Source organism: Ceratina calcarata, unplaced genomic scaffold (genome assembly GCF_001652005.2).
Source record: "Ceratina calcarata isolate Rehan_Ccalc_2016 unplaced genomic scaffold, ASM165200v1 scaffold554.2, whole genome shotgun sequence".
Taxonomy (NCBI): domain Eukaryota; kingdom Metazoa; phylum Arthropoda; class Insecta; order Hymenoptera; family Apidae; genus Ceratina; species Ceratina calcarata.
The window spans coordinates 667,182-687,772 of record NW_017176727.1 but is presented as its reverse complement, the minus strand read 5'-3'; the positions used below and the strand labels follow the sequence as shown (position 1 = coordinate 687,772).

The window sequence follows — 20,591 nt, the reverse complement described above, 5'->3', positions numbered from 1 at the left end:
ATTATTATTATTATGGGTTTAATAAACTATATTCGTGAAGAAGGATTATTGGTGTTGTTTTTCGTTAACCATTAATAAATACAAAAAAAAAACTGTGAAAACTGACTTTCACACATACTTGCAAATAATATTTACGAGAATTATTTCTACGATAAAAGGATAGTACGAATGCTTCTCTTTTATTGACAATCTTATGTACATTTTGTTTCATTCACACCAAATTACTTACATGATTCTTTCATGCATGTACTTTTGAATTCGAGACTTGCTCACTTGTATATTTCACAAAATACGTAGTACGATAAATTAATAATGTCTAACAGGCGACACAGAAGAGATTTATCGCCAAATAAGAAACCACATGTGTATATATGATCGGTAAATATGATGGTACATAGTGAGAACGTTCAAATGTAAGTACTGATATTTTATAAATTCAGACAGGCTTAATCTATAATACAAGAAAACGGATAAATTTTACCGGACACTGAATACTGAAGAAAGTTTCCACTACAAAACAATATTAAGTCTAATTATTGCTCTCGTTCAAGACTGTTTCCACATCAACCTGTTAAAGTTAAGTATTCCAGCCGCGTAAAAACTGGGTTTATATTTACTCGTACAATCTTTCAGGGAGCACCAGCTCATTATATATCGTACAATATTGTCCATTAATGTAGATCTTAATATTTGGCATTGTTTAAAAAACGAAACAACTGACAGAAATGTGAAATGACATGAAGAGAAAATACTGAAAATAAGATCGCGTGTAGAGGTAGGAAACACGTTCCTTCATAAGATTCATGTGCGTGAAATTATTTTGCTGTCTGAATCACGCTAAAAACGTTTCACTCCATTTTAGTTTATTGATTCGCTAAGAGATCGGGAGAAATTCTTTCCTGAAGCTATAAAGATAATTTCAGCACCATTATCCTACAAGGGCAACTAATCTTGTTCGCGTACAAGATATTGACAAGAATTACACTTTGGTGCACGAAGTGGTTCACGTGCGATAATAAATAAAATTGCTGTATTCGTATTGATGATAGATAAGGATATATCGGTAACTTTTCCTTCTTTTTACCGGTTGTTACCAACCCGTACAAAAATTGAATGTGTCGCACAAACGAGTAATTTTAAAAACTATAGTTGGCGATAAAAAATGTCGTTGGAAAGCTAGGAAAGCTAGAATCGTTATTTACTTCGAGCAATAACTCTAATAGGAACGAATCGCAGGCGGAACCGTCGCACATTCCTGTTTATCTAGAGTATTGTCTATGACTGGCCTAAACTCGATCGATACCTGAAAAGTAAGTCCAAATTTATTAACTCCGAAATCAATCCGCAATTTTTGTAATTTCAATTTTATTTAAACGATACTACTTACTTCTCCTGTCCTGGGGTTAATTTTCGTGAGTGTGTGCTTTCTCCAATGTTGTTCCAGTGGCTTCGGTGTTTGATTCTCTATAGGTTTGCTATAGTCGTATTCGTCGATTCTATCTCGGAAATCTTCGCGCGCGTGAGCTCCGCGACTTTCTTTTCTGTTTTCAGCGGCTACTATTGTTTGCATAGCGTTGATCATTAAATTTTGCAATTCCAAAGATTCTACGAGGTCGGAATTCCATACCATAGATCTATCCGACACCTTCAGGTCATCTAATCTTTTATACAAGCTAGACATCTTTTGACAACCTAACAAGGTCAATCGATATTTTTAGAATTTATTGTATATTTAAAACAATTTTTAATTGAAATTTTACCTTCTTGTAACGTTTGAGCGTCTCTAAATACGGCTGCATGAGTCTGCATAGTTTTTTGCATGTTCAACCTTAGGTCTGCGGTGGAAATATTACCGCTCGCGTGCCTAATTGAATCCAAGTTAGCCACACTTTCCTCTCCAGCGTTCTAAAACATATTCAGGTTACAGTACTACGTTTTTACATAATTTTTCAGACGAGATAAAAAGAGTAATACTAACAGGTCGTAGTGCTCCAATTTTTTCTCCCGGTTTATTTTCTGCACCAATTGTCTTAGCGCATGCACGTCCGAACACGACTAAATCTAACAAAGAATTAGCACCAAGACGATTAGCGCCATGAACAGACGCACAAGCTGCCTCTCCACACGCATATAATCCAGGTACAACGGTGTCCTGATCATTTTTCTTGGTTAAAACCTGTCCTTTATAATTAGTAGGTACACCTCCTAAAAAATTAAAATATTTACCAACATATTAAGTTGATCTCTAATGGATTAATAGTGCTCTGAAGGATAAATGAAATAGACACATACCCATGTTGTAGTGTACCGTAGGTAAAACTGGAATAGGTTCTCTCGTTACATCAACACCGGCAAATATCATGGCTGTCTCCGAGATTCCAGGTAATCTGGCTGCCAATTGTTCAGGCGGTAAATGATGGAGTTGCAAATAAATGTGATCCTTCTCGGGCCCAACACCTCTAAATAAAGTTCAAATATCTGTGTAAATAAACTCTCCTCATTTACGTAGTTGCTTGTGCAAACTATTAAAAAATTGTGCAATATACGAATATCATTATCAAAAATATAGGAAAGAATTTCAAATTTTTAAATTAAGGAAAGTAAAAGAATTTCAGTTTTACTATTTGATCTTACGACATGTGCATATTTATTACCTGCCCTCCCGGATTTCAATAGTCATAGATCTAGATACGACATCCCTAGAGGCTAAATCTTTCGCGACTGGAGCATAACGTTCCATAAACCTTTCACCTTGGCTATTAATGAGATAGCCTCCTTCACCACGACTGCCTTCTGTGATGAGGCAACCAGCTCCATATATTCCTAAATTTAGAAATGATTTCATATAAAAGCAATAATACATGTGAAACTAGTGACTTATTCAGATAGAAACTAAAATAATATTCTCGTACCAGTAGGATGAAACTGTACAAACTCCAAGTCTTGATTAGGCAAATTAGCTCTGGATACCATGGCCGTGCCATCACCGGTGCACGTGTGAGCAGATGTACAAGAGAAATACGCACGTCCATAGCCACCAGTTGCCAATACTGTGTTCTTGGCATGGAAACGATGAAGTGTTCCGTCTTCTAAGCAAAGAGCGATTACTCCCCTGCACTCCCCATCCTCCATGAGAAGATCCAGAGCAAAGTATTCCACGAAATAGTTGCAATCATAGCTCAGTGATTGGCCATACAATGTGTGAAGCAGCGAATGACCTGTTCTGTCCGCCACACAACAGCATCTATGAGCTTGGCCACCTTTTCCAAATTTCAATGACTGGCCACCGAAGGCACGTTGATAAATTTTTCCTGGAACAGAATTACGCGTTAAAAAAATGTAATACTTGTTTTTTAACAAGTACTGTTCTGAACTCAGAGATAAATAAAAAAATTACGTGAACATATTAACATTAGAAATTCAACAACGTTCGAGTACATGGCAACCGTAAAATGGAATTTGTTTGATATTGTAATAAATTTTTGCAATGATATTTCTTTGATTCAAATGAACACATTTGTGTGTAAAAATGCAGAAGCATCATTACAATAATTAGGAAGATAACTTTGTATAAATCTCTCAAACATGGATAAAATTACAAAGAATGAACAGGACCATGAAGAACCTAACGAAGAAAGTTTCACAAAAGACGTGTACAATGATCATTCTCCACGAGCAAAGGAAACTGACTCTAATTGTAAACTACGGCGCAAAAGGTAGAATAATTTTCTCACACAATGTAGAAGACAATGCTTGTTCGAATTATTGCTTGCATAGTTCTAGAGTAATAAACGCAACCTCACAGCGAAATTATAATCAAAAGGACGCCCGTTCTCGTTCTCGCTCTCGCTCTCGCTCTCCATGCATTAGAAACTCTAAGAAATGGATCAGTTCCAATCCCTTTATAAATTTCGTTCAAGATATCAGGCAGGTAAGCGTAACGCTATGTCAGCATATAAAATTTATTTAGTTATACGTTAATAAAAATAAGTGTACATAGTCACAGAAATATTGTGGCTTGAGAAGTTCAAAAATACATCAAATGGCTGGTGAAAGATGGAGAAACATGTCTTCCACTGAGAAGCAGCCATATATAAAAGGAGCTTTGAATATTAAAAATCAAAAACTAAATCAGAAGAATGAGAATATAAATGAACCTGCTGAGATAAATGCAGACCAACCAAAAAAAGAAGATACACCAAAGCAAGAAAAAACTAGTAAAAGAGAAGGAAAGAAAAAGGTCAATAATTTATACAAATTATACAGTTACATGGTTTCTTTTCCTTTTAAACAAAGGAACATGGCTTCATTACAGGAACCTAAAAAGTCTACCAGAGAGAAAAGTAGGAGAACTAAAAGCAATACGGAATCAGATACTGAATCAATGACTTCAGCCACATCACTCACAAACACGAGCGATGACGCATCAGATACGGGCTCATGAACAGATATAATTACATAATCATGACTGTACTCATAATGAATTTACGTACATGTTTGCATTATGTTCCTCGCTGTCTAACTTACGTCTATTGAACGTCTACTGAACGTCTATTGAGCATTTATTATACTATACGACAAAAGCAATTTCTCTATGTACATTTTATATATATTCTGAAGTATAAACTGTATGTCTCATGCAAAAACACATTTTACCTCAAAATAATATGTTAACTATGTAAGACCATTACCATCTGTAGTTCTACTGAAAGGCATGCCACAATTCTCCAATTCAGTGACTGCCTTTGGAGCCTCGCGAGTCATGTAATGAATGGCATCCTGATCACCAAGCCAATCAGATCCTTTAACTGTGTCATACATGTGCCACTGCCAATTGTCATCTTCCATATTACCCAAGGCAGCATTGATACCTCCTTGAGCAGCAACTGTGTGCGACCTTGTAGGGAACAGTTTAGTAACGACAGCTGTTTTGAAACCTTCAGCAACCAACCCATAGGCCGCACGCAATCCTGCTCCACCAGCACCCACCACAACAGCATCATAAGTGTGATCTACCAATGGATACTGTTTAGAAACACCTTCGGAGACTTTTGCAGCTTTCCCATCTGGTGTATAGTGTAATTTGCGACTTGTGATCACGGGTAATCCCAATTTATTCTGAAATAATATACAAAAGCGATATCAAGAAACTAGTAAGGGTTTGCGTCAATATATTATCGGCATCAAGCAATTACTTACTGCTTCACTCAATCTTATCTTTACATTCTACAATGTCTGTCTGTACGTAAAATATGTGCACGTGTGTACAGTGCAGAGTACTGCAGTGTGTAGCGTACTAGCACTATAGTTGCACTACTGTACTTATGTACATACATACGTACATGACTGCATTTGAATATATATAGATAACTTCATTGCACTAACTACTCTATTTATAAAATGCTAAACAGTTTTAGAATCTGAGTTGAAAAATGTAACGTGACACTGTTTGAGTCATTAGAAACAGCGATTTGATTTAACGAATAATTTCATCCGCTGATATTTAACACTCGTTCCGTTCGTGATACACAAATTTTCATCAATATTGCGACACTGGCTATCTTTAAGCTAAAGTTTAATCGTGGCTTAAACTTTTTATAATAAAATTACACATTCCGATAAAAATTCCAATATACATGTGCCATAGTCCTTATAAATTGTAATCTGTTATACAAAGTTTATTGATATTCTTTTCTGGCATTCGTTCCGTTAATAACAATTTGCATTACCGACGACAAAAATATAATAACAATATGCACATGAAAATTATATAATTAAGATATGTGATTATCGATATCAAAACAAGGTTAATTACGTATGACTTCTCGTACAATTTTTAACATTCGAAAATCATAAATGGATGTTTATTATAAATTTCTTACTAGTTATATGCGAACTAATAATATTTGAATTAAATCGGAAACAGTAATAAATCAACTGTTAGCAATGAGCATTTGCCACGTATGGAGAGCAAAGGAAACAGTATTTGACTGGCGACAAATTTTTATTCTATAATATGTTCAAACTTGATTCTTGTATACACAGTAGCTACAATAACAAAACAAGAACACTACAGTTATAAAATACATTTTGAAGATAGCACGATTTGAGGAAGTTCACCTTAAAAATCGCGATGTGCAAATTGACAGAATCCTAATAATTATCTAAAATGATTTTATCCTATATTTATTCGCAACTAATACGATGCGATCAAGATACAAGCAAGCGATTATAGAGATAATGAGGTAAGTAAGCTTGTAATACGTAAAATTCCGATTTAAAGAGTGCAATTTCCCGCTAATGCTAACTTCCCGTGCCGGTAGCTCGACCGCAATTATAATTAAACTTCTAAAGCATAATACGGCGGCTGGTTTCGGTAACGTACGTTCGATTCGATATCTTGACGCGGTTAAAAGAAACAAATGATTGTTAGTTTTATAGAGATAACGGCTAAATGGATCACCGTTACCTTCGGTACCTTTCCTCTACGAAAACTCGTGATATTTCCTCGCAGACCGGCGGGTCTCAGGGTGGCGCGTAAAAAATTAAGCGAGTTCGATAAAATAAAAAACGTTTGACGTTGATCGTCTACGAAACGTTCTGTTCTCTTCTCTTGTTATTATAATTATACTTTCGTTATTTATTTACTCGCGATTTTTTAGACAATTGCGAGAAACAAGGTTCGCAGAGAGCGAGAAAAACGACCTTCTTTGCGAGAGTCGATGCAGATGATATACACGTTTAGGAAACTTACGTAATTGATCGACGCCGAGTGTCGCACGGTGAAGGTGCATCATTGTTGGTTTAAAAATTATATAACTTAATGAAAAACTACTTACCAGTGTGGTTGTGGGCGGATTTCTCGCTAACAGAGACGACAGCTTCAATAGACCGCTCATCTTCCCGTTATGTCACACGTTTCAACTAAAAATTTCCTTTTGGACGACGATTCACGCACCTCGCTGTCGAATGTGCGATTCCGCTGTAACTCCCGACTAACCCTAATTTTTGTCGACTTCACTCCCGCACTTCTTGCACGGCGATGTGAAGTGCTCGAGTCGGTTGAGTACCGACTACTAGTGGAAGCTCCCTGATGAATACCAGTGTTACCAAGCGCACGGTCACGAGATAACCTCACCTTTAAGGTGCCTACAAAATTTTTATTTCTATCCTATCATTCCCTACCCGCGATCTCTCGCTATTTTTAATATAGGCAACACGTAGTGGTCGTAACATTCAGTCTTGTATCTAACGAAATACCGACACCGAAGAAAGGAATGATAGCTAATTCTCGGCGGGAAAATTAAACAATACCGCGAAAGACATCAAGCGGTTCTCATTCCGCGTTACATACGGACATACAATGGGGTGCTAACGGTATTTCAAATTGTGTACATACAGTCGTTCGATCGCACAGATTCTAAAGGGGAAGTACTACGTTACAGTTTTCTTCAAGTGCACATGGTGCTTTTTATCCATGTTCCAGGTAACGAGTGTTAAAACTGGATCATTCTTATCATTAAAATCTCGCTAATTAGTAAGCATACTGGATGTTTTATTAATAGGAGATAAGCATGCCAGTGAAAGTTGAGCCAAGCTATAACATTTACATTTATATAGCCACTGGCTCTATAGAATTTAAATTTATTCACTGTATCAGGTCTCTGATAATAGTTGTACGAGCATAAACGGTGTAATGCTTCAGAAAATCTTGGAGTTTACAACTGTTTATTTTCTGAATCTTGGAACGGTGTATGTAGCCAATTGTTCCGTAAAAATGCTTATACAGAATATTGCAACGTATCTATCCAGATCGGCATAGTACATCGTATCTCGGGCTTTACTCCAGAGCTTTATTTCCTGTAGCTTATGGGGAGAAAGAAAAAAATAAGAAAGATTCATCATGTGTGGGGTTGGCGTTGGCGTCACGTGACATATGTTCCGTTCCCTATTGGTTAACACTTTGTAGGCTCGTCTCTACGCATATGTATAAGTGCGTGTAAACTTTGTGCCACATGCTGGGGCTCGCGAATACTTATAGCATGCTCGTATTGATATTGCTGGCACACATGAATGGTAACTCAAGGGATTCCGGACCCACTTCGCACGCACACGTGGAAAGTGTTGTGTTTTCCACGTGTGCTTCGCCATTAACTGAAGTTGCGTGCTTTGAATGTGTGCATGCGAAATGGAGAATCTGTACATATAGAAGGCACTAACACAATCAGGTTCCAAGTATTGGTAACTGTAGGAGTAATTTATCAAACAAGTTTACTTGCGCACGTATCTGAATAGTACTCGGGTTTAAATATAAGTAGTTTCGATAATTATTTTGAACGATTTGTCCGTACGTCTCAATATTCATAATTTTTTTCATATACACGTTTTCGTAATAGAATGGACATTTTTGACAAGATACAGCGTAAATAATTTCTTGATCGTCTTTAAAAAATCTTCATTGTATAAAAACGTTACGTTAAAGCTTTTGTTTAGTCTATTATATTTGCGATCATTACATGCTACATTTGATACAATTAAGCATTAAAATTCCTTTACACGCGTTTACGCAAGATCATTCGCTGCCGCGATTGGATACCATCGGTTCGGTTTTGTAAACGCCAATATCAGGCGACCGAGGGATAAGCAAACTGGTGTTAATTTTTAATCGGTTTACCTTGTTCGAAAGGAAACTTGATCACAAACTACTCGAAACGAAAAGATAATTTTCGTTGTGGAAGACGCCGGTTGTTAACGGAATATGCAAAACGAGGTGGCAGACAGGTCTGCGTCTCCGGTCGGAATTAATTAATCGTACTAACACCGGGTGTTTGGACGCGATAGACAAAAACCAATACCGGGCACGAGCGTCAATCACAAACAACTTTTAAAACCGTTGTCGTTCGTCGTCTTCACAATTTCAAGATAACGAAGACGGCTCGTGACTGGATTATCGATCGACTTCAGTGCAAAGAACGTTGCTGTACGTCGGCGGATTTTTAATTTAAGGAACTTAATGAAACGGGAAAACGAACGAGTTAAAAATGGCAAGGAGATGAAGGATCTACCAGGATCTAAATGTTCGTATCAGTAGATTCGGACCGAAGGGGGGACGTGTTTGGCTTCTTGCTCATCCAGGGTCGTGTCGATAACGGGACGATACGAAATGCTGATCTGCAAATCCACCAAGAATTTCTTTCATCGACAAGAATACGTATTTTGTAATCTCACACAAAAATCTTAAGCCAAGGCGAAGTGCAAACGAAAACCGAATTGTTGACTATAAAAACTTGATAAAAAAAAAATGTTAAATACTATAATTCTGAACTCGAGATTATTTCTGAAGAAAGAAAAATTTTCTGTATCATTCAAACACGTGCCATTCTGAATGAATGCCTTCTTGCATAACGAATAATAATGCATAATAGGCAATTTTGATAACTCACCGTACCCTCTGGCCGTGCCCATGTTAGTGTGTGTTTGCGCCAGTGCTCGCAGTACGGCCGTTTCTTCTGGGTTTCTAGCGGTTTCGAATAATCGAACTCGTCGATTCGTTCCTTTAATCGAAATTTTCAGTCGATTACTACCAGTACATTTCTCGCCGCGACGGAAGATCAAATACCTTGAAATCATCCCGGGCATGCGATCCACGAGACTCTTTTCTGTTTTCCGCCGCGTAAACGATGTGCATGCAAACTAGCATCATGTTTTGTAATTCGATGGCCTCCAAGAGTTCCGTGTTCCAAATCAGAGACTGGTCTTGAACCTAAGGCAATTCGAATACATCAAAAAGTTTAAGTGTTTACTGAGATATGATAGTCACATAAAATTACTGCGTAGGAATCAGAACTGAATGACCGAACAAAAGGATGTCACACTTAAGAACTTGTTAATTATTTAACAGGTTGTATAACAACCGACAATTAAAAATTATGCATATGCCGATAATAGAAGAAAACTTGAACTCTGGAAGGCTTAATACATTAGATAGATAGCTAACTCGGGTCTTACGTAAATGGAATATTTCGATCAATTCACCTACACATAAATCCGGCAAGTCGCAGGTAAAGAGACGACTCATCTCACGACATCCTCGTTGCAGTATATGGCATGTTCTGAACACCGAACAATATTTGTGCATAGTTTGTTGCATCTCTTCACGCAACTCGGCGATAGGAATGCAACCTTTTGCGTAACGTGTCGCGTCAAAACGACAAATGGTTTCTTCGCCAATCGCCTGCACACGCGTGTTCATTAGGTAATTAGGTATAATTGTCGGTGGAAAAGATAATAATATTGTAAGATGATAATATCAACATTTCACATCGCATCGTTCAACTTCCAACTTATTTGAATTTCTTGAGTGATTTTGTAAGTCGTTCCATGTAATTCATTACTATTAATGTTGTGTCTAGACTATGACTAAATTTAAAGTAAAAAATGATTACGTCTGATTGCCTCACACTTGTTTTCGTGATATACACATAGGTCATTAGTGATATAATGCAAAAAAAAGGAAGCAATACAGAATTTACATAAAGTGTGTGGAACGGAATTTGAATGTTATCCTCATATGAGGTACGAATATTAAAAATTGTAAATCATATGGATAAAGTATTTGGGGACGCTTAACCCACGACGGTATCAACTTAAATCTTGTTTAAAGAACTTTGTCATGATATCTTGTACGAAGGGTGCATAACGTACGCGGTATCGATTTGTAAGACCGGATTTCTTCGCGTGTCATTCATTACCGAGAGATATTTGACAGAAATAGCATCTCACGCTTTATGTTAAATCTATATCCTACATTCATGGACTTCTACTTCGTTTCAATTAATTTCTACTAGAGACTAAAGAACAGACAAAATTTAAATAGCGAATGTTGAACTGTGCGAACTCGACTCGAATCATCATGGCTAGACAGTAATAATTAATTTATGGTCTTACGGATGGTAGATCATCGTGACGTTCGCCGGGTCTGGTCATACAGTCAATCTGATCGGCAATAGCCTTGCCGAAAACAACCAACTCCAAGAGGCTGTTGGCGCCTAACCGATTAGCCCCGTGAACGGACGCACACGCAGTCTCACCTGCCGCCCATAATCCCTCGATTATTTTGTCTTCTTCCTTCTCTCGTGTCAAAACCTAGTCAATAGAATCATTAAACATATATTTATATGTCGTATATGATTATGTTTCCATAATAACGGTTTTAAATCCTTCTTTCATTAAGGATCCCATTTTATGAACTATAGACCACAGTTTGAGAACCGTTATGTAGAATCTTTTTCAATTTTTGATTTTGAGAAGTCTATTAAAGAATATGGCAATTCGTGGATCACCTGTGCTTTCCAGTTTGTGGGTATGCCTCCCATGTTGTAGTGTACCGTGGGAATGATAGGTATCGGTTCCTTTTCTACATCTACTCCGGCAAATACCCACGCCAAATGAGCAATTCCCGGTAGTCGGGTTCGTAACAATTCCGGTGGTAAATGATGCAATTGCAGGTATACGTGATCTTTTCTGGGACCTACGCCCCTGGGTAGATTACAAATGTCAGAGGGAGAAGCGAAGAGTTTATAAAATTTATCATTCATTGTATTAAGTATAATAAATAACGCGAATGTTGAATATTGTAAAACGTAGCTCTTCTCTTGGCTGTTACATTCGATAAGGAAATAAAAAGGTATTAAAAAAAGAAAACAAAGTATACAGTTTGATTGAAACAATTGATAATGTACAATAAAAATTAACAGTGGGATTGCACTGCACGGAATGTGGCGAAAGTGTTGGAACACATTATTATAGAAGCGCTTCACCTTCCTTCGAATATTTCCATGGTTATAGCTCTGGATACTACGTCGCGAGACGCGAGGTCCTTCGCATTTGGCGCATATCGTTCCATGAAGAATTCTCCCTCAGAGTTTAGCAGTTTCCCACCTTCACCCCGACTGCCCTCCGTTATCAGAACACCGCTGCCGTATATACCTGCCGGAAAAATCAATCAGTTAAAACCGCTTTGCCTCTCTTTCTTCTTTCCGTGCAAATACCGGTTGGATGGAATTGAATGAACTCCATATCTTCGAGGGGCAGCCCCGCTCTAGAGGCCATTGCCATGCCATCTCCGGTGCATGAATGTGCCGCTGTGCAGGATAGATAACATCTTCCTGCTCCTCCTGTAGTTATCACCTAAGGAAACAAATTTAGACTCTCTGATAATTAATGAAAAATCACTAACAGCACAAATTGTAACATAGTGGACAGAATTGTGCGATATTTTATTGTAACAGCGATAGATCGATATTTACCGTGTGATGAGCCCTGAAACGATGCAGGAGTCCAGTTTCCAGTTCCCAAGCTAGGACGCCCTTGCAGCATCGTCCGAGCATGAGAAGATCAAGGGCCATATACTCAACGTAATAATGCACTTCGTAACGGAGGCTCTGACCGTATAAAGTGTGCAATATAGCGTGACCCGTCCTATCGGCGACAGCGCAAGTCCTGTGGGCCTGGCCGCCTTTTCCAAACTTCAACGATTGACCTCCGAACGCTCGTTGGTAGATCTGTCCATCTTCTGTACGACTGAAAGGGCAGCCTGAAACGCGGAAACATCCTTTTCCCGTTTAACTCACCGATTCTTTTTCATCTTTTTGCAATTACCATAATTTTCAAGTTCGTAAATTGCTCGCGGTGCCTCCCTCGTTAGAAAATGTATCGCGTCCTGATCTCCCAGCCAGTCGGATCCTTTAACGGTATCGTACATATGATAAAGCCAATTGTCATCTTTGGCAGAATCGATTGCCGCGTTTATTCCACCCTGTGCAGCTACCGTGTGAGATCTCGTCGGGAATAATTTTGTGACAACTGCTACTCGGTATCCCTTACTTCCTGTTTTGTATTCCGGTTGACACAAACGGTGTATTTAAATATCGGTAAAACTGAATTTCTGGAAAATCAATTTACAGCGACATTACCTAAACCAAATGCCGCTCTTAGACCTGCACCACCGGCCCCAATGATCACCACATCGTAACAATGATCTATTAGGGGATAATTCTGTAAGCAACGTTCGAAACATTAAATCGACGATTACTCGTGAACGTACGGCTCTCGGTACGTCGAGCGGTTTAGCGAATTTAGTGGAAAATACCCTACATTACTACCGCCCTCCGCTCCGCATTTGGCTTTCTCTTGGCCTGGACTGACGTTCACGTGAAAACATCGACTACTTTTCTTATTTAATCGTTGAGGTTGTGAGACGATACGCTGGAAAAAAAGCGACACGTGAGAACTCCTACCGATTTTAGATCAATTTCCTTCGTTAATCGGTATTCCTTACGAGAAATTGTGGCAATCGATTCAAAGATCGTAACATTATTTCTTGAAGTTTATAAGCAGCATGAAGTTTCCAGTTAAACACGAGTAAGCTGTCATTCGTTTGCTCGTCATATTTTCATCGTTCAATAAAAGAAGCGGAGAGGAGAGGAAGTACAACTGTTTTTAGGACGCAAGAAACGTAGAAGCTGTAACTCAAGTTTTCGTACAAGCATAACTTTATTGCATTTGCAAAAATACAGTTCAAAACATAGACGATTTGTTGTCATATTATTACAATGTACAATTAATTCGGCTGGCGAATTAGAATTACTTCGGTCGTATATTTGAAATGGCTTCTTTAGTATTTTCTGGACTAAAATATTAATTAGATTATCCGTAGATATATCCGTTTCCCTTTTCTTCAATCTGTTGTTAAACTTATTCAAAAATGTCGATCGTACGTTTTGCTATACGTTTGGAATTTATTAATTTTTAGTAACGCGATTAATAGTTGTTATTTGAGCGCGAACATTCTAGTCGACAACTCACCTATCTCTAACAGATACTCTTAAACTTACGCTATATAATTGTTTTTTTTTTTCATTACATACACACACACGTAAAATGCACGATTCGATTAGATGTGCAACGGGCTTCTTTTTTCGATTAGTTATGCTGACTCATATACAAAAAAAAAATTCGTAAAAAAGTTGTTCGAGGGTAAATGGAGGAAAAGAGAAGACGGAGTCGCAACACGTTGCTCGTTTTTAAGGCGCAAAGTCGAATAAAAGGGGCAGGAGTAAAAGTACCAACAAGTAACAAAGTAAACGTGAACACTGTTACAAAATCATCGTTTTCCGTCCTTTCGTCCGTACATACATTTTAACGAAAAGCAAACGCAAAGTTCTCCTTCTAATAACGCGTACATTCATCGAATTAATCGTATCCGTATTAAACATACCCGTTCATTTATATTATTAGACCGATTTATGGTACAAGTGTAGTTCCAATCGCCTACGATTGTAAAAGTATAGTAGGACATCTGATTCTGACGAAATTCTATGCAAACCGAATATTCAACGTCACTCTTATGCTAGCTACAGTGACAACGGACATCTTGTTAATTGATGTTACTCGGTACTTAGGGGTTTCTTCGTTTTCTGCGAATTAACTCTCACAATCCTCGTGCGTTTTCTAATACTGAGAATTTAAGACCCCCTTTACGTTTCACGATCAAAACCATTTTGACTAGAGTGTACACAAATACGTAGATAGTTTTAACTCTAAACTGCAAGAATAAATTCCTCTCTTTCTTAATCGTCCACAAGTATTCAAAATAGCAATCTTTATGTTCAACTCCTTCACGTTCAGATCTCACCGTTCGGTTTCGAGCTATTTCTTTACGCGATTGTTCACCCTCAAATCTCATTTCTAAACGACGTTCTACAATTTTGATCTCTCCCTTCGAATCATTGCCTTCAGATGGACGTGTTGGAACAATTTACTCGAGGTTGTAGGTATCTCCCTTTGTGCTTTAAGTCGTTCTATCCGGTCGCGGATGTTTCAGAGCACGAGCCTCCTGATGCCGCACTCGCAGCAGAACTTCGCGGTTTCTGGGAACTTGGACCCGCACTCGTGGCAGTACTTGGACATCTTACATTTCGACGTCGCCGTCATTCCATCGTTTTCTCGACGATTGTTGTTCTTCGTTAAATCCTCGTCGAAGCCTCGTCCAGCCACATCGTTCGTGCTGCGTCCATGGTACGAATATTTTCGATTTAAACTAAGGAGGAAGAAATTAAACAGGGCTTTAAGCATGCAGGTGAATTGGAGGACGTCGTAGTGAATTAAGAAATCAATTATAATATAATAACTCCTAATATTTGATAGAAATGAGAGATTTAAGTACTGATATGGACGGATAGTACTGATTAAAAACTAAACATAAACAAAATTTTAAGAATAGAATTTTGAAAAGCAGATCCGTGTACATGGAAATTTACGACATTATCAAGATATGGTTGCATATTAACCTGCTATAAGCTGAGTCCGCGCTCATTTTACTGTGATCCTGCTTCTTGTAACTCTCAGGAGAAGACAATTCATCGTCGCTGATCTGACCGTTGCGTTGTCTGCCATGAACGGGGCTGGACACGGACAAAGATTCATCTTTTAGGAGGGATTTTAAGGAAGGGAAGGAGCCCTCATCCTCGAACGAGGTCATTAATTCGTCGAACATAGAATTGGATCGTTTCATGTCCACGTCCGAGGACATAATAGAGCTTAAACTCAAATTGCTACTGGACAGATTCGCATAATTATTATTTCTATTATTCAAACTACCAGTCGTCGATCTTTGCGCGTCTTTGTTCGCCGTTGTTGGCGTAGCTTTGGGCGCGGAAGAGGCACGGTCCGAAAGAGAACGATTTACATTGACCGAAGGACGAACAACTTTCGGCGATACTTTGTCGAGAATTTTACGTGCTCTTTCCGTGCTACCGACGAAACTTTTACTACCGCGATTATCGTTTTCGTCGATCACTTCGTTGCCCAACGCTTTCGACTTGTCGATGATCACTCGTCGACTAAACTGTCTCACGGCAGATTTTTTCTCCGGATCCGATCTAGACGTCGAATCTTTATATTCCCTTCTGTCTTTGAGAAAAACTTCGCGGGACAACGAGTTGGTCTCGGTGGAATCGCTCGAAAAGTCTGAAGCGAGGTCGTCGAACTCCGTCGGAGGCGCTAATAAAGACGTTCGCTTTTCTGAAGGGCTCGAGATGGAGGGTTTGTATGGATATTTGACGAAAGCCGAGGAATGAGACAGAGGAAAAAGCGAATCGCGATTTTGATCGATCGAAGGACTGTCCGTCACGGATCTGTCGCTCGTATCCGACAGCAGGTCGTTCATTTGCTGCTCTGCCAGTAGAAAAGGATCGTAATCCTTGCCGCTGAAAGCACAAACAGTTTTAGCAAATCGTTACTGTGGCAATAGACGTTTCTGTCAGAAGTCCTTTGTCGTGTGCATGATAAGAAATAATTTTATGATATGACATTGATCTGTTGTATAATGAAGCCAATGCTTTTGAAAATTTCGAATAATATAATTTTATTGTTTAATTTCGTTCGCGAAGGGACGATTCAATGAATTTCTAGTACCTTACCAAGATGGTTCGACTTAAGAAATTGCCGTATCGAATGCAAATTTTAAAAAGAAACGACTTCTAGATTAGAATATTAGTGAGGTGCAACAACAAAGAAGAAGACGAAATTTCGAATTTCTCAGATTTCCTATTCTAGAAAGCGATCAATCAACGAAATCGATGATGCGCCTGTGGAGAAACACTAATATGTACATAAAACATCGGAGGAGGCTTTCGCGACCTCGAACAAACATGCAAAGCATGTTCGTTAACCGTGTTTCCAGAGTAAATCTTTGAACAAGGTGACGGATAAATTCGCGTGACGATACATGCGACGTATGATACATCAAGAAACGTGCCAAAATCAAATTTGCGAATGTTCAAATAGCAGATGATATTGTGTAAGCTAACGTTCGAACACAGATGAGCATTTCGTGGATAAAACATGGATAATGAAATAGAAAACTTCTTTATATTATGAAAATGTAAACAAAATGAAATTTGACGTCTGCCGGAATTAAGAAATTTGATTTGGCAGCAATTCATCCGACGGAACTTACGTTCTGCCGCTAAGTACGAGACTAAAATCTGGTCTTCTGCGCACGTAATTGCTCCATACGGGACGTAATGGCAGTTTTAAATTCCTACAATATCGTACGCGCGTTAGGAAATCTAAATACATACATACATACATAAGGTTCAGGTTTAGTTGAGTCATATAGAAAATGAATTCAATCGGCGAGCATTGTCATGTTACGAAAATTCATTTCGTATAGTTAATCCTAAGCGATTGCCAACCAATCCTAGTTCCTACCTTTGATATATCAAGGAGGAACTACTGGGAACAGGTGGGAGGATACGAACTTTTGGATTTCTCTTAAGAAACCTGCTCGCCCCTTGATACGGTGGATCGAGGTTGATCAATCGATTCCTCGAAGCTTTCGACGCCTTCTCCCAATACGTTTGACTATTATTATTCACATTTTCCCTTTCGTCGAAATTCTCCTTCATCACCGTGGCGCTTCCTTTAATCTCTGGCAATATTCTGAATTTGATGCTACGATTTCTGGTCCCGATCTCTTCAATCGTTTCTACTTCAACGGACTCGACTTGCTTTACGTCCGTAAGATCGACGAACGACGTCGAACTGTCGCTACTCTCGTTCAAGGCGCTCGTGTTCTCACGAATCATGTTCTCTATTTCGAATAATTTTGATCGGCGGGACTTCAACGCCGCCGACTGATTCACGGACGTTATGTCGTCCACCCGTACACGTTGACTAAGCTTAACGGAAGACTCCGACAGTATTATCGATTGCAGACTTTGCAAATTCTTCTTGATCTTACCGTTCTTCGAGGAGGAGGATCTGAGCTCGTTTATCGCGTCCTGTATATGATGCTCGATACTAATATCACTATCGCAATCGAAATCCTGCGTCGCGCTGTTTTTATAAATCTCTCGAATCTCATTGGTATTCCTTGCTTTTTTTATTGGCTCCACGAAAACTACAGCCGTATCGTCAAAATTGTTATGGTTTTCGGCATTCTCGCACGTGTATTCGTTCGCATAATCAAAATTGTTCGAGCCTGTATGAAATTGTTCTGTCGAAGATTCATCTTGATTGGTATTGAAGCTAATTTCGTTATAGCTTTTTCTGCTTTCCACATCTAAGGATACTCCCACACTTTTATTATTGTGCACGTTCTCCTCTACAAACACGTCACAAACTTGCGTTTCAGAGTAAATAGAAAATTCGCCAATGCCTTTCTCGCATTTAGCGTTGGGAGAAACTTCGGGTGAACAGTTACACATGTTTATTTGACTGGCAATCTCCTTTTTGTCTATTTTTGGCAATTTTATTTCCTCCACCTCTTGCACCGCTGGAGAAGCTGCACTTGAGTAACTCCTATCTTTTCTTTTCGAAAAGCTTTTCTTCTTTCTCTTCATTATCGGAGTCGAAAGACTCGAGAAACTTCCTGTGTTCCTATCCAACTCGCTGCGTGTAACAGTGAAACGATTAGAAAGCCGCACCATATCATTACCAGAGTTCATCTTTTCTAGTTTGTCCATTTTGCTGCTGAGTGAGCACCTTGAACTTACACAATTTGAATCCCTACTCTCAACGCGGTATAATATCTCTGATCCGGTTTCTGTGTCTATTTCGACTTTCCATTCAGAGCTTTTCGGACGCGGGCTTAGCTTTTCCACATTTTTGCTATCGTCGCATTTATAATTCGACGAATTCTCCGCGTTTATGAATGGCGTGCTCGACCTTGTCGGTTGTAAAAAATCTTCGTCGAAGAACGGATCAGACTCCATCTCAATCCAATTCGTTTCGTTGTCGGTATTGTAAAACGGCGTGTCATCGCTTTTTGTAAGAGACTCGAGTTCTATTTGGGAAGATTCCATAGATTTCTTTACATCAGTATTCAAAACATTATCTTCTTCTTTGGGACTTTTAATATGTTTAACATCCGATCGATCACTGTGCGATGTAACTGGATTTACTTCCGAACTCACTTCTTGCGTATCGTTATTTGTTTCGAAATCAATTTTTTCGCAGAAGCGATCAAGCTCGTCCAGATACGCCAATTGCTCAGAGGAAATTGGAGATTTCATGTTTTCTTTAGGCACATGCGTCGACGTTATCTCTATATTTTCTTTTACCTCGTCAATATTTTCATTCGCGTCACGAGATTCCGATGCTTGCGCTTCGTAATCGTTTTTTATCCCTTTATTTTCCAAAATCTTACTTTTTGATGATTTGGAATCGTCCGAAGTCAACTTTCGGCCTGGTATCACGACGTCGCAATTATCATCTTCACTTTGTCTCTCGTTCGTCGTATTTTTAGCTTTCACTCCGTAACGTTTTCCATTTCCTGATTTAATCTCTCTCTTTTTCGACTGCCTACGAGACTTTTTCAAATCGCTATCCTCCTTCGATCTCGCAGACATTTTTGGAAGATATAAGGAATCAATTGCTATCTCCGGATCGCCAAGGTGAAATTCTACGCGAGGACTGTGTCTCACCGGCTTCCATTTTCTGTTCTTAGTATTGTCACTCATCACAGAATCTTTGAATGAATAGGTTCGATTCAATGTCGACGTCGCGGACCAACTCACGCTTCCGCTCCTCGAACTCAGTTTGTTCGTTCCCTTGTCCACATCCTTTTCGCCTAACGTACCCCTAACGTTTGCCAGCTGTTTCTCGTACGCGGACAAACCTTCGATACCCTCTTTCACATCGGGAAACTTGTTCACGATCTGATCTTGAACTTTTATAGAGTTTTCGTTGCTGCTGTCTTTATTTTGACTAATCTGCTTCCACGTGGTCAACTTGTTCTCACCGTATATACTGCAAGGCGTCACCGTGACGCCCATTATGTCGTCGTTAATCGATATGTCGTTCAATTTCGGTTTGCCCTGACTCCTAGCCGACACGATGTTTGACTTCAGCGACCTGTCAGATTGCAAAACTTGTTGCTTCGCTTCGTTTTTGCCTTTCGGCGTACCGATCTCGTTTTGTTTCGCTCTTGCCTGCACTTTCTTCAATTGTTTCTTACGCGGTTTTGGCGACAAGGTGCTCATACATTCCTCGAGCAATTCTCGTTTATGTTTTAGGGGCGGGACAGGAGGATGGGAGTTTCTTTTGAAAGTTCGAAAAGTAGCCGGTCCGGTCTCGTCTTCCGGTGGCCTGAGGATGAGGAAACAGGATCAAGGATGTGCGTGCCTGACATCAGGAGAAGGTCATCAGGCGTTTGCCAAAATGTCTGATGCACGATGTCATTTGTCATCAACTACTTCTTTTAATTTGGAAACAACCTTGTTCCTTTTCCTTCTCCTCATGCGTGAGGTAATCTAATTTATTTAAACATACTCTCCGCGAATTCCCTAGGGAACGTGACACGTGAACGGAAAAGACTTACCTAATTACACGATCTCCTGCTCGCGACTTCATCGGAGCTGTAGGACTGGATTCTTTCGCATGACCAGAATTTCGTTTGCTGTAATAAAAAGATTTTTTGTCGACACGACTTGCTCAAAACCGAATAATCTATTATCGTTTCGAAGATTTAATTTGTATTTATAATAAATTAATAAGGAGGTCATTGTTTAAGGATGTATTGGCTA

At 39.0% G+C, this 20,591-nt stretch overlaps 4 protein-coding genes across 7 annotated transcripts in view; 1 reads left to right on the top strand and 3 right to left on the bottom strand.

The window, feature by feature from the left end:
- Positions 1–143: 143 nt before the first annotated feature.
- SdhA (succinate dehydrogenase, subunit A (flavoprotein)) lies at positions 144–6,899 on the bottom strand. Its single transcript, XM_018031638.2, has 9 exons — positions 6,840–6,899; positions 4,692–5,118; positions 2,913–3,311; positions 2,655–2,823; positions 2,293–2,459; positions 1,979–2,205; positions 1,761–1,905; positions 1,388–1,692; positions 144–1,303 (listed from the first exon to the last, which is right to left on the bottom strand). Exons 1-9 carry the CDS (start codon positions 6,897–6,899, stop codon positions 1,217–1,219), a joined length of 1,986 nt encoding a protein of 661 aa, XP_017887127.1. The 3' UTR covers positions 144–1,216.
- On the top strand, positions 3,318–4,685 carry LOC113464821 (uncharacterized). 2 transcript variants are annotated; one of them, XM_026817038.1, is made up of 4 exons: positions 3,318–3,716; positions 3,778–3,931; positions 4,001–4,240; positions 4,316–4,685. In XM_026817038.1, the coding sequence occupies exons 1-4, from the start codon at positions 3,586–3,588 to the stop codon at positions 4,442–4,444; spliced, it is 654 nt and encodes a 217-aa protein (XP_026672839.1). In that variant the 5' UTR covers positions 3,318–3,585; the 3' UTR covers positions 4,445–4,685. The 2 variants fall into 2 exon arrangements, with proteins under 2 accessions (XP_026672839.1, XP_026672838.1); XM_026817037.1 differs by having other exon boundaries at positions 4,001–4,685.
- The window catches only part of LOC108629119 (succinate dehydrogenase [ubiquinone] flavoprotein subunit, mitochondrial), a 15,599-nt gene continuing 1,846 nt past the window's right edge, over positions 6,839–20,591 (bottom strand). Inside the window, exons 2-13 of the mRNA XM_026817032.1 lie at positions 18,566–18,578; positions 12,975–13,067; positions 12,661–12,888; positions 12,309–12,595; positions 12,051–12,189; positions 11,820–11,988; positions 11,343–11,538; positions 10,948–11,145; positions 10,040–10,234; positions 9,620–9,763; positions 9,444–9,554; positions 6,839–9,171 (exon numbers count right to left, since the gene is read on the bottom strand). Coding sequence (XP_026672833.1) covers positions 9,085–9,171; positions 9,444–9,554; positions 9,620–9,763; positions 10,040–10,234; positions 10,948–11,145; positions 11,343–11,538; positions 11,820–11,988; positions 12,051–12,189; positions 12,309–12,595; positions 12,661–12,888; positions 12,975–13,067; positions 18,566–18,578 — 1,860 coding nt within the window. The 3' untranslated portion in view covers positions 6,839–9,084. The remainder of the gene's footprint in view (positions 9,172–9,443; positions 9,555–9,619; positions 9,764–10,039; positions 10,235–10,947; positions 11,146–11,342; positions 11,539–11,819; positions 11,989–12,050; positions 12,190–12,308; positions 12,596–12,660; positions 12,889–12,974; positions 13,068–18,565; positions 18,579–20,591) is intronic.
- LOC108629096 (uncharacterized) overlaps positions 13,531–20,591 on the bottom strand; it is a 9,460-nt gene continuing 2,399 nt past the window's right edge. Inside the window, exons 3-6 of one of the 3 annotated variants that reach the window (XM_026817028.1) lie at positions 20,387–20,464; positions 17,021–17,104; positions 15,351–16,268; positions 13,531–15,100 (exon numbers count right to left, since the gene is read on the bottom strand). In XM_026817028.1, coding sequence (XP_026672829.1) covers positions 14,881–15,100; positions 15,351–16,268; positions 17,021–17,104; positions 20,387–20,464 — 1,300 coding nt within the window. In that variant the 3' untranslated portion in view covers positions 13,531–14,880. The remainder of the gene's footprint in view (positions 15,101–15,350; positions 16,269–17,020; positions 17,105–20,386; positions 20,465–20,591) is intronic. The other 2 variants (XM_026817029.1, XM_026817031.1) reach the window with 2 other exon arrangements.

What these genes read in the sequence shown, in the direction of transcription:
- LOC113464821 (XM_026817037.1), top strand. Translation starts at nt 3,586, where the DNA reads ATGGATAAAATTACAAAGAATGAACAGGACCATGAAGAACCTAACGAA. An exon ending in TGTAAACTACGGCGCAAAAG is followed by an intron (nt 3,717 to 3,777) that starts GTAGAATAATTT and finishes TTGCTTGCATAG; the next exon opens with TTCTAGAGTAATAAACGCAA. An exon ending in TCGTTCAAGATATCAGGCAG is followed by an intron (nt 3,932 to 4,000) that starts GTAAGCGTAACG and finishes AAGTGTACATAG; the next exon opens with TCACAGAAATATTGTGGCTT.
- SdhA (XM_018031638.2), bottom strand. Translation starts at nt 6,899, where the DNA reads ATGAGCGGTCTATTGAAGCTGTCGTCTCTGTTAGCGAGAAATCCGCCC. An exon ending in AAATTGGAGCACTACGACCT is followed by an intron (nt 1,906 to 1,978) that starts GTTAGTATTACT and finishes AATATGTTTTAG; the next exon opens with AACGCTGGAGAGGAAAGTGT. An exon ending in CGCTCAAACGTTACAAGAAG is followed by an intron (nt 1,693 to 1,760) that starts GTAAAATTTCAA and finishes TGACCTTGTTAG; the next exon opens with GTTGTCAAAAGATGTCTAGC.